Raw genomic sequence first — 13387 nt, forward strand, 5'->3', positions numbered from 1 at the left:
ACTGTTTCTGTTGCTTTGGTTTTTTTCCTTTGCATTGGCCATTCTTTCCTGTTTCTTCATATGCCTTAAGATTTTCTGTTGAAAACTGGACATTTGAATCTAATAATGTAGTATCTCTGGAAATCAGATTTTCCCCCTTCCCCAGTGTTGGCTGTTTTTTGTTATTGTTTTTGTTTTTTTGATTGTTGTAGGCTGTCTCTGTGCCAAGGATCAGCATAAGGTGTAGTAAACGATTTTCTCAGGTCTTTTCTGAGCCTGTGCCTTTCTCTGGGCATGAATGATCACTTTCTAATGTTTTCCATATATGCAGTTGCTTTTGAATGCCCTCATCTTGAATGTCTGGCTCCCAAAGGAGAAAAAGAGAAAAATGAAGGGAGGGGAAAATGGGGTACTATTCCTTTAAATCTCGTGTAAGTCACTTCAGCCAGAGGGGGAGTGGCTTGCAATAGTGTGGGAAGGTGCAAAATCAATAGCCACCCTGTTCTTTGTCTGGACCTCTGTGATCAGAAGCAGCAATCATTGATTAGAGAAGAGATCATCAGTATTTGGAGGACAGGGTTGTTTTTGCCCACGCTGGCTCCCACAGATTGTATGCAAGATGCTCCAGGAACATATACACGGCTGCCTGCCATGGGGTTGGGGTGGGAGCTGGGGGTGGGGAAAATGGTAACTGATGTTGTGCTAAGAGCTGAAATTAATTGCAATTTGCTGTCCAAATCTTCCCCTAGAAGTTGCAAACCTTCTGTAGACTCCAGAGTTCCAAAATACCTACTTCAGACATATTCTACCAGTGCACTTGTTGTCTAAGTGGGGAGACAGATTCCTGGTGCTTCCTACTCCACCATCTTCCCAGAATCTTCTATACATAATTTATTTTTAATAAAGAACTAGCTCATAATATTCCTGAAAAATTTAACAATCAGCTTTGGTAAAAACCAGTATGAGAAAGCTCCAGCACACCACTATTTATTTATATCTCTTGATATTTACCATATTAGAATTAAGACAGAGAAATATTAAAAATATTTATTGATTAATTAAAAAGTAATAATAAACTATTACATGTTAACATAACATATTTTTATGAAAAATAATTATGTTTTCCAGAACGAAAGTTTTAAAGAAAAAAGTGGCACTTTTTTACATTTTTGTAAAGCTCTTTAATGTCTGGCTTCAGAGAAGACAAGTGGATTCTCATATGTGCTTCTGTGTTCAATCTGTTGTGTTACGTTGTTTTGTTTGAAGTATTTGAAGAAAATCCGGCTTCACACAGACAGGCAATTAGAAAATAGAGTAAGATTTTACTAGCCTTTTCAAAAAATTGTGGATATTCTTTCCACACTGAAACTCAGCAAGTAGTAGTTTCTCAACCCCAGCTACAAATTAGGCTCACCTGAGGGGCTTTTAAAATGCACTGATGCTTGTCCCCACCCTAGAGTAATTAAATTAGATGTGGGGCACAGCAATTGAATTTTTAAAGGCACCCTAGGTCAGTGCATCTTAAAATTTAATGTAAATATGAGTCACCTAAGGATCTTATTCAACTGCAGATTCTGACTTAGTAGCATCTGAGATTTTGCCTTTCTAACAGCCCCCAAGTGATGCCAGTGCTGCTGGCAGGGACCATGGAACACACTTTCACTAGCAAGGCTCTGGTGATTTTTATAGGCAAACGACGTTGCGAACCCAGGCAAAGGGCTTGCTGTGGGTTAATTATTGATGGATTAAGATTTGCAGTAGAAAAGTGCAAAATAATCAAGAAAACTAGACACTGACAAGGGGAGAAAGCCTTGACAGCAATCTGGAGTTGTCAGTAGTTATTGCTGAAGAGTGATGGGTTGAGTCAATTTTATAATTAACAATAAGTTAACAAAAGCGGAGTATTCTCTCCCAAATTTTTACATAAGAACGTGGAATCTGTGTCTACAACACTGTGATGGATGTTCAGCTATGACATAGGTGGGCTGATATGATATATGAGGGCAGAGCCAGGCTTTTGAAGCCAGTGAACCAAATTGAAAATAAGGCTATTTTAGAGGATATAAAGAGATTGTGTTGTGTTAACCAGAATTTAACATTCCATGTCTGAGAAGAAATCTTTTTGCCATATTCAGAATTAATTAAACACTGAAATATTACAAAACTTTTTCAACCATTGAATTCTCAACTCTGAGTAACTTCTCCTGATCAAACTTTTTGTAGTTCTACAAGCTTTTTCCCCAGTATAACTTACTGTTCCTCCACCATACTCCTATTCGCATTCTTAGACCCAGCCCCCAATTCTCCAATCTGGGTTTTGTTTTGTTTTGTTTTTTTGGTGAGGAAGATTAGTCCTGAGCTAACATCTGTGCCCATCTTCCTCTATTTTATATGTGGGGCGCCTGCCACAGCATGGCTTGATGAGCGGTGTGTAGGTCCACACCTAGGATCCGAAATTGCGAACCCTGGGCCACGGAAGTGGAGTGTGTGAACTTAACCACTACATCACCAGGCAGGCCCCAAGTCTCAGTGTGCCAAAACCCAATCTCTTTACTTACAGAAAGTTAATCATGCCTCCTCTCTGCTCTCTCTGAATCGCAAAACACTTCTTTTATATTGTTATCATGCTGTGTTATTATCATTCTCTCAAATCTCTCTCCCCCTCCAGGTGAAGAGCTCTTGAGAGACCTTCATTACTTTCTTTGAATCCCCAGCACCTGGCACAGTCACTGGGACATGATAGGCGCTCCAAAATATTTGAGGAATTATACTGAAATTAAGAAATATTGGAGAATCTTCAGAGAACAGCCAATAAAATGAAAACAGTATTCATGAGAAAAGAAAAAAGAAGAGCTGGCACAGCTTAGCCTAAAAAAGCAAAATTAACGAGGCATTTACTAGTCTTCAAATAGAGTTTACAATGAATTGTAAATAAAAAGATGCTGACCCTGAAGGAGTTATTTTTACATATGTAAAAATTCACCAAACTGTATACCAGTAGAGAATCTTATGTATGCTCTCTCTTAATCTAAAAGATCAAAGAAAGAGGAAGGGAAAGGAGGGAGGGAGGGAGGAAAGAAGGGAGGAAGGGGTAAATCAAAATACTCAGAAATGGAGACATAATGGTAAAAGACTAGTAGTAAGTGTTGAATCTATTTCAATATAAAATGGAGATTGAACAGTGTGGAGGGTAAAGTAATAAAACAGAACATAAGTGTTATTAGAATTAAAAAATAAAACTAACAAAAGCCTAAAGGAAGAAAGTAAGAAACCATAAAAGTGTTATAATTTCCTTCTATAGCAGAGAGTCAATAGATACTGTCTAAAGTTGAAACAAGTAATTAAACAAAGATTCCAGGAAAAAAAAGTTGCTGTGCAGTTGTTTCCTCATCTACCCAGAAAATTAAACCAGAGAATGTACTTTGAGTGCTATTGAGTTCAGTTAGATATTAAGAACTACCTTCCTGAAATCAAAATTAATTGAGGACTATCCTTTCTGTAAAGTTAAGACAGGCAGTAATCTCCACATTACACGTTTGGTTGTTTTTGTTTTTTGTTTTTGTAAGATTAACCCTGAGCTAACATCTGATGCCAATCCTCCTCTTTTTTGCTAAGGAAGATTGGCCCTGGGCTAACATCCGTGTCCATCTTCCTCTATTTTATATGTGACGCCACCACAGCTTGGCCTGACAAGCGGTGTGTCGGTGCACACCCAGGATCTGAACCTGCGAACCCCGGGCTGCCGAAGCAGAGTGCTTGCACTTAACTGCTGCGCCACCGGGCCAGCCCCCCTAGTCCCACAATTTTTGTCCAGCAGCAATAGGGACATTGAACACGATGAAGCAAGATGAAGAATATGTTAACACATTCTTTCCACATATACACACACAATCTTTTTGTACACAAGCAGCCTCGTGCACAGATGCCCTAAGTATCCCATGCCCTTCCCCTGCACACTCAGAGAACTCCCCTTACTTACCTACCACCTGCCATTCATTCATTTCCTCCCTGTTTCTGGTTCTCTCTTTTACTCCAGTGTCTCTTCTCAGACAAGAGCAACACCCCTCTATCTCTGTCTTTTGACATCAACAGACAATTGATGGGGTTCAGGGCAGGCCACCTCAAGAAGTGCCACTCTGGTATGTGGATTATTTCAAGCTGAAGACAATAAAGGCTCAAAAGACTCTGAAAAAAACTTTGACCTCCCCCCCACTAACTGCCTAAAAGAGTTTAAGATAGAAGACTTATCCCCAGGACAGGCCATCACCATAGATAACTCAGGGTATGGATAGACTGGGAGGGTCCTTGCTAAGCCCATTCTTATCACAGCTCTGAAAACCAAGTAAAAGTAGAAGTTATCATTTGTAAGAGACTTTTATATTTATAAGGGAAATCTCCATTTATTTGTAAAAGTATCTCCCTCTCTGTACCGGGAAGAAGGGGGATGACTTTATCTCTAGAAACTCTTATCAGTGCAGAAGGCAAGGACTTAAATCTGCATATTAACCTTACTCTTGTTTACTGTGCTATTCTGGTAATCTCCCATAGCTGACTCCCCCCACCCCCAACATCCTCCTTTGTCTTTAGCCGAAGATAGTATTTAAGATGAGAACATCCACCATTTTGTCGAGTTACCCAGTTTTTCCTGGGTCTCTCCCATATATATGTTATAAAGCTTTGTTTGATTTTCTCCTGCTGTTCTGTCTCATGTCAATTTAATTTGTAGCCCAGCCAGAAAGGACACAGAGTGGGTAAAGGATAGGTCTTCCTCCCCTACACAGTCTGTAGCTTTGCCTTCACCATAGAAACTTTGGGGCATTGGGAAGTAGGAAGAGGAGGAGAAAGAGTGGTGCAAACTTTGATTGACTAGTGATTGTCAAGGCTTGAGGCAGAAAACAGCTGGGAAAAGAATTAGGAGGCCAGAGAGGGCACAAGACAGGAAAAGAAAGGGAAACTTTCTGGGCATGTTGCTTTGGCTGGAGAATGCGTTAGAAAGAGAGGGGAAATCTGAGCCTGTCATTGTCATTGCCCTGCTCGCTAGGATGTTGAGTCTTAGGCCAAGTCTGAGCACTTCACTGTGTCTTTCCATTCAAACATTAATGTGACTGGAGTGACTGGAGCAAAATCACCATGTCTCAGTGCCCCAGCTTCCTCATGAGTACAAAGGGCATAATCATAGCTAGAAGGACGATATATAAAATGATGGACAAGAAAGCCTCTTAGGGCCGGCTCCGTGGCTTAGCGGTTAAGTGCGCGCGCTCTGATGCTGGCGGCCCGGGTTCGGATCCCGGGAGCGCCCCGAGGCACCACTTCTCCGTCCAACGTGAGGCCGAGTCCCACGTACAGCAACTAGAAGGATGTGAACCTATGACATACAACTATCTACTGGGGCTTTGGGGGGAAAAAACTGAATAAATAAAATCTTTAAAAAAAAAAAAAAAGAAAAAAAAAAAAAAAAAGAAAGCCTCTTAAAACATTCTAGAGAGAGGCAGAGGGCCACAGTATTATACGTGAAGCCCCTTACCTCTCTGAACAGATGAACAAAATTTTTTTATGCCATGCCAACCAACTCTTCTAGGAATATGAAAGAAATATGAGATGGAGGATATTTACAGTGCAAGTGTAGGAAATGAAGTAGAAGGCAGAAGTTGGGAAAGACATGCCATGACCTGGATACTTTCTTACAGCATTAAGCTGTGGCAGTCATCGGGTTTATGTCATTTGTTTCCTGTAGAGACATTCCCTCAGTGCTTGAAGTTCAGTGTCTTCAAAGCTGTTGTTTCATACATTATGTGTTTGTTTTTGTGTTTTTCAGGTGGGAGTGTCAATATGGTTCCTGTTACTTTATCTTGGATGAAATGCTTATTTTAAACTACTAAGTTTTGGGGTGGTTTGTGATGCAGCAATAAATGATACTGAAATTGATAGCTAGATATGATACGCTGCCATGAAAAAACTTGCAATATTTGGCACTAGCTTTCTGACCAGGCAGCAGGCATAGGCTAGAAAAATTGCAAGGACATTGGAAAACTGGTAACTCACATTATGTAGTAGTGAAACTATTTGTAAACCTATCACTTGCAGAAAATTGGCAGAGTGAAAATTTATCCTATGAACTTTTGTGTATGATCAATGAAACTTTCAGGAAAAAAAATCTTACTTGGTGAGTATGATAAGAAAGTACAAGAAAATGATAAGCTAATGAAAGAATATGCCAGTTTGCAAGCGTAATTTAAAGAGAGCATAGAGCAGCCAGGACAGGTTTAGAAAACGTAGCATTTCTCATCTCCCATCTACCCACTTGGTAAAAGATTCTCAAAGTCAAAACTTAGATGATTTACCTTTAATGTATTATTGATATAGGTGGGTTTAAATTTATCATTTTGCTCGTTGTTTTATGATCCCATTTTATCTGCACTATCTTTATCTGCACTATAAGAAGTTGTACCTCTTCTTTTATTGTTTCAGTGGTTGCTCTAGGATTTGCAATGCACATACACAACTCATCATAGTCTACCTAAAAATGATATACTTCTTCAGTTATAATTCAAAAAGCTTAATAACTCCACTTTCTTCCTTCAGTTTTTTTGGCCTATTGCTTCTACATATATTATAAAACACAAACACATTTTTACTAATTTGACAGTCAGTTAACTTTTAAACTGATTAAAAATAAGAAAAAATCTTTTATATTTATTTTTATCATTTCCCTTACTATTTCTTTGTGTAGATCTAATTTTTATCTTGTATCCTACTCCTTCTGCCTGAAAAACTTCCTTTAGCATTTCTTATAGGGCAGGTCTGCTGCCAATGAAGATGATTAGCTTTGTTTTTCTCAAAAAATCTTTATTTTGCCTTCACTTTTTGAAAGATATTCTTGCTGTACATGGAATTCTGGTTTGATAATTTTTTCTTTCAGTATTCTAAAGATGTCATTCCATTGTCTTCTGGCTTGTATAGTTTCTGATGAAAAGTCTATTGAAATTCTGATCTTTGTTCCTTGGTATGTAATTTTTCTTTTTTCTCTGCTTTCATGATTTTCTCTTTATCTTCGATTTGAAGCAATGTGACCATGATGTGTTTACATGTGTTTTTAAATTTTTTATATTATTTTCTGTTATTTATCCTGCTTGAGGTTCTCTGGGATTCTTGAATCTGTGGTTTCATTAATTTTCAAAAAACCTTGGCCATTTTTACTTCACCTATTTCTACCTCATTTCTCTTCTCTTTCTGGGACTCCAATTACATGCATGTTATACTGTTTGATATTATTTGATATTGTCTTACAACTCATGGAGGCTCTATTGTCCACTTTCCCCACCCCATTCTTTTTCTTTTCTCTTGGCGTTTCTGTTTGGAAAATTTCTATTGACCTATTGTCAAATTCACCTATTCTTTATTCAATTCTAGTCTGATAATGAACTTGTCAAAGGAATTGATCTCTGATATTGTGCTTTTTCTAGCATTTCCACTGATCTCTTTTTTCTAGTTTCCATAAATTTCCCATCTGTTTATGCTATGTTGTCAAGTTTTACATCATATCTTTTAACATATCAGTCAGTTATTAGGGTCTTTTTTTGTGTGTTATTTCCAACATCTGAGTCATCTCTGAATCTGGTTTTGTTGTGTATCTCTTCACAAAAGTTTTTTTTTTCTTTTCCCTAGCTTCTTTGTGTGTCTCAATTTTTGACTATATGTCAGACATGTGTAGAGCAGAAAGACTGAGGTGGATACTACTTATGCCCAGATATGGGTACACCTCTTTTTATATTAGACAGTTAGTGTTGGAGTACTGTATAGAATTTGTTTGTTCTTTGTCCCAAGTTCCTGGGAGGGGGGCTTCTAAACCCTTCTAATTTCCTGAGTGATAGGATTGTCTTTGTTCTTAGTGGTGGGCTCTTGGGTCACACCTGAGTTTATGCTAAGGAGATGACTTAAGTTGGGGGTAAGCCATGTCAGATAGATCAACTACGTGATTAGAGGGTTGAAGCTTTGAGCTGCATGATATCAGCCTGACTTCCTGACCTCTGGGGAGGGAAGAGGGGCTGGAGATTGAGTTCAGTCTCATGGCCAATGATTCAATCAATCATGCCTACGTAATGAAACTCCAATAAAAACTGAACATATTTGCTCAGTGGAGCTTCCTGGTTGGTGAGCACATTGATGTGCCAGGAGGGTGATGCATCTTTGTTTAGCACCCTCTAAGACCTTGCACTAAGTATTCTTTATTTGACTGGACTTGATTTGTATCTTTATAATAAAACTAATCAAAAGCATAGTGCTTTCCTGAGTTCTGTTGTTTGTTCTAGTGAATTATCAAACCTCATGGGGTTGTGGGAACACTCAAATTTGCAGTCAGTTGGTCAGAACTGTGGGTGGCCTGGGGAAATCTGAATTTATGGCTGGCATCTGAAGTAAGGGCAGTTTTGTTGGGGACTGTGCCCTTAACTTGTGGAGTTTGCATTAAATCCAGTGGATAACATCATATGGCAATATAACTTGTTGGCACAAATGGCCAACGAGTACATGAAAAGGTGCTCAACATCACTAATCATCAGGGAAATACAAATCAAAACCACAATGAGATATCACCTCACACCTGTTAGGATGGCTTTTATAAAAAAGACAAGAGATAATAAGTGTTGGCAAGGATGTGGACAAAAGGGAACACTTGTACATTGTTGGTGGGAATGTAAATTGGTCTAGCCATTATAGAACAGTATGGAGTGCCTCAAAAAATTAAAAAATAGAACACCCATATGATCCAGCAATCCTCTTTTCTGGGTATATATCTGAAGGAAATGAAATCAGTATCTTAAAGAGACTTCTGCACTCCCATGTTCATTGCAGCATTATTCACAATAGCCAACAAACATGTAGCAACAACCTAAGTGTCTATCAATGGATGATGGATAAAGAAGATGTGAGATATACATATATATATAGTATTATTCAGCCACAAGAAGGAAGGAAATCCTGCCATTTGTGACAACATGGATGAACATGGAGGACATTATGCTAAGTGAAATAAGCCAGACAGAGAAAAACACTGTATGATCTTACTTATATATGGAATTTAAAAAATAAAAAGTCAAACCCATATAAACAGAGAGTAGAATGGTGGTTACCAGGGAGGTGGGGGAAATGGGGAGAAGCTGGCCAGAGGGTACAAACTTTCAGTTAGATGAATAAGTTCCGGGGATCTAATGTACAGCATGGTCACTATAGTTAATAATACTGTATTGTATACTTGAAATTTGCTAAGAGTAGATCTTAAGCATTCTCACCACACACACAAAAAGGTGATGGATGTGTTAATTAACCTGACTGTGGTAATCATTTCACAATGCATGTGTATATCAAATCATCACATTATACACTTTAAATATATAGTTTTGTCAACTGTACCTCAATAAAGCTGGGGAAAATAAGTCTTCAAAATTTAATCATTAAAGTTCAGTCTAGCAATCATGCATTTGAATTCTCTTTAGCCATAATTTGAAATTGACCAAATTTCCAATTATCCAAATGAATATGGATATTCCTAAAATGAAAATCATATGGTACAGAGTGGCTTTTCTACAGAATTTCTACTGACTACAGAATTTTCTATTTCTATTTCTAGGCACTCTATAGGTTCATAAAAATGAAATGTTAAGTGTTGTGTTTCTCATATTTGTATTATACTCTGTCCAGTACTTTATACTGTATAGAAAAATGAGCTCTGATAATGTGAGCAAGTCATCAAAGAAAATTAAATGTGAAAAATTGATTAAATAATTATTGATAAACTCACTGCTTCATGTGTCTTATTTTTTACCCTTATCTGAGTAATGCAGAATTATTGTTTTAACATAGTAAATATAACAGCATTATAAGTCAGAAGACAGCATTAAGTCAGAAATTAAAAGAAAAAAAAAAGAATTGTATGGCAGTATTGCACGGGGTTGAGTTAAACTAGTCAGTTTAGCTTTTCATCTTCAATGCACCAGACTTCAAGTTCCTTTATTTTTTAGCTGCTCTTACCTTGTGCTTAGAGTAGGGTCTGGAAAGCTTGAAGGTTTTTCTGTGTTCCTACTCCACCCTCCACTTTCAGCCATCCCTGTATGTCCTTGCCACAGAGGGGGTCTCTCCATGCACTTTCCCCTACCCCAGTGGTAAAGTGCTATTGCTTATTACTTGGTGCTAGGCTAGTTGTTGGAACATGGGTGGGCTGTTGTCCTGATCCAGCCTAAATTTTAGGCTAGGTCTCTTCTTCCTGGGGTTGGGGGTGGGGCTTTCTCAGGTGTCCTATCCTTCTACCCCATGGCAAACGGCCTCATATCTGTTGCTGCTCTTGAGCAGGAAAGTTCCCTTCCCAGCAGTAGCAGGCCTCTGCTTTGAATTGGTGTAGGATTTCTGGGCCCAAGATGCTTTCCTGTCCCTCTCCCAGGAGTGGAAGGCTTTTGTTTCTCTCTCTCCCTCAGCAGCGCTGGATCTCTTCTTGTGTCTGGGGCTAGAGTGTTTCCCACCCCTCCCCCCAGGGACAGATAGGTTTTGTTTCTATTCCTTCCTTACATGCAATGGAATTTTGTCAAGGCTTGCCGCCCCTGCTCTAGCAGCTTAAGGCTTTTAAGAGAAGGGTTTGGGGAAACGGGTAAGGCTTTGGGCATGCCACCCAGCAGCAGCCTAACATCTCATGTTTGCTTGCGCCACTAAGGGCGGCTCTTCAGGCCTCCTGCCCTGCTCCCAAACTTTGAGTAGTCATGCCTCACTTAATCACAGGGATACATTCTGAGAAATGCGTCTTTAGGTGATTTCATGGTACAAACGTCAGAGTGTACTTACACAAACCTAGATTGTACAGCCTACTACACACCTAGGCTATATGGTACCGATGTTGTGGGACCACCATCATACATGCGGCCTGTTGTTGACCGAAATGTCATTATGTGGCACATGACTGTATTTGGTAGAGTTCTAAATTCTCCTGTCTGAGGCTCCTATGTATTCTAAACTGACATGCTACTCCACACTGGGCTGTTAAGAATTTGTTACAATTTTAGTTGATTTCTTCTTATCCAGCCACCTTCTTCTCCCGTGCTCTACTAAAGAAAGATAAAATACTTCATTTCACAGATACTGAGTCCCACCTCAATTTACTTGGTCATCTTGAGGCTTCAACTATCGGATAGGCTCAAGAAAAATTATTTTTGTAGATTACCCGGCATTTTTTTTTGTTAAGGTGGGAGCAACAGTTTCATGTAGCTTTCAACATTCTTAGTGAAACCAGAATTCTCATCTACTTATTTTTACAGATGAATTTTATACATTTCTTTTCCAATTATAAATAAAAATTACACTAGAATTTTACTAAACTTAGCTTTGGAGGAATGGACAACATTATACTATTTGATCTTCCCATCCAGAAATACTGGTATTTCTACTCATTTATACAAAATGCACACTCCAGGTTCCTTATGATATGGAGTCCATGATTTGTTAATTGGTTCCTCATGACATGGAGTCCACGATCTGTTAATTGATTTTAACTTAAATTCCATATTGTTACAAACACAAATACAGGTAGCTTCTGGTATTAAAACACAGTTAAAGATAAACAGGGAAATCAGAAATTATTAGGTTGAAATCAAATAATCATGTAGGTACCTACGATCATAACAGAAATTAGACATTATATTTAGCTGTGAGATTCCTAGGAGACAAGACAAAAAGGGATATAGTGGGTTACGTAGTTCTCATAGTTTACCAGAAAGATTGCAATTTTATCTGGAGAAATTTTTCTTGCATTGAATTCTAGGAGGATTTTTTAATGTAGTTCTTTTTAGAAATAACAAGGTAGAAATTGAGTTCAAACACTGTTTTGTAGAAAATAGACAAATATCCTTCAATTGACCTTTTCCTCACCTTAATAAAGGCCAGGAGCACACTTCCTATATTAACAGAAAAACAAGAATCTAAATAATAAATGTGAAAAGTTGAAGTAATTCTGACAAGTTTTTCAGAACTGTCGAAAATATTTATTTAGAAAACATGTTTAGTTGGAAAACAGCAGAAGCAAAAACATATATATATATATATCACATTTCATGTAAGCAATAGAATGCCATGCTGTTTAGTTCCACGATAAACAGCACACCAATTTGTGTGTGTGGCCAGGGATGGGTGTGTGGTAAAAAATAAAAAGAGAACTAAGATAGAGGTAGAAGATAACTCTGCTTACTGCTTGCAAGTCTTGTTCGGAGAGGAACCTCTGGAAAACCATGAGTTAAGATAGCTCTAGTCTACTAGCAAGCCAGAGGCAGAACCAATATAATCTCCTGAAATATAAAATATGTGTAATTTCTCAGGGTAACTTCTTAAGGGGGTTTGGTTCCACCAATGAATAAAGTTCCTAACTCTACACTAAGCTCATCCTTTGGGACATCAATCTCATCTCCTGCTTCTTCTCCAAGCTTCTTCCACCAGGGTGCTTGTATGTGCTTCAGGGTGGTGAGATGGGCCTGCTTGGCCTTGGCTGCCACAGGCCTGGATCTACTCAGGAAGAGCTCAGGTTCTTTCCCTTCTGCCTCCTTCAGACTTGGTGCCTCTGTAGTAAACAGAAAATAAACAGGTGAGTAGAAGAGTTCTACACCAAACAAGTAGGAACTTGGAAACTACAGAGTTGGACCTCTGAAATAGTAGGCAGGGACAGGGTTCCAACTCTGAATCTATTATCACTGCTAGCTAGAGATGGTGCATGACTATTCACAAGTTGTAGCTGTGACTGGCATCAACTGCCCCCCGCACCCCATTCTGTACTTAAAAGAAAAGAATAAAAAATGATGTAGATTTTTTGGGGGCTGGCCCTGTGGCGCAGTGGTTAAGTTCATGCACTCCACTTTGGTGGCCTGGGTTCGCAGGTTTGGATCCCAGGCATGGACCTACACCACTCATCAGCAATGCTGTGGCGGCAACCCGCATACATAGTACAGCAAGACTGGTACAGATGTTAGCTCAGGGCTAATCTTCCCCAAGCAAAAAAAAAGAGGAAGACTGGCAACAGATGTTTAGCTCAGGGCAAATCTTCCTCAAGCAAAAAAAAGAGGAAGACTGGCAACAGATGTTAGCTCAGGGCAAATCTTCCTCAGGAAAAAAAGAAAGATGTAGACTTTTTTAGATGGCTTAAAGAACAAGAACTTTTAAAATAACAGCGAAACCCCATCCTATAGATGAGAGGATTAGTTATAGCCATCTACCCATTCAAAAATACAAACTTTGCAAGTAATGGCATTAAATAGAGAACCCTGGCCCTTCCTATGCCACATATACTAAAAGTGTTTCAGAGGCTGACTGAAGCACTGTGGCTTCATGGATGGGAACTCTCATTAAATGCACCAGTGGCTATGAGGAGGAGATGAAAGCAATT

General features: G+C 38.8%; 1 protein-coding gene across 5 annotated transcripts in view; it reads right to left on the reverse strand.

Moving 5' to 3' along the window:
* Positions 1-11976: 11976 nt before the first annotated feature.
* The window catches only part of IQCB1 (IQ motif containing B1), a 45357-nt gene continuing 43946 nt past the window's right edge, over positions 11977-13387 (reverse strand). For all 5 annotated transcript variants that reach the window (XM_087439680.1, XM_087439678.1, XM_004436516.3 and 2 more), the window contains one exon: positions 11977-12568. In XM_087439680.1, the coding sequence (XP_087295806.1) occupies positions 12339-12568 (230 nt within the window). In that variant the 3' untranslated portion in view covers positions 11977-12338. The remainder of the gene's footprint in view (positions 12569-13387) is intronic.

This window comes from Ceratotherium simum, chromosome 15 (assembly GCF_057802395.1).
Source record: "Ceratotherium simum simum isolate JZ-2026a chromosome 15, ASM5780239v1, whole genome shotgun sequence".
NCBI classification, from domain to species: Eukaryota; Metazoa; Chordata; class Mammalia; order Perissodactyla; family Rhinocerotidae; genus Ceratotherium; species Ceratotherium simum.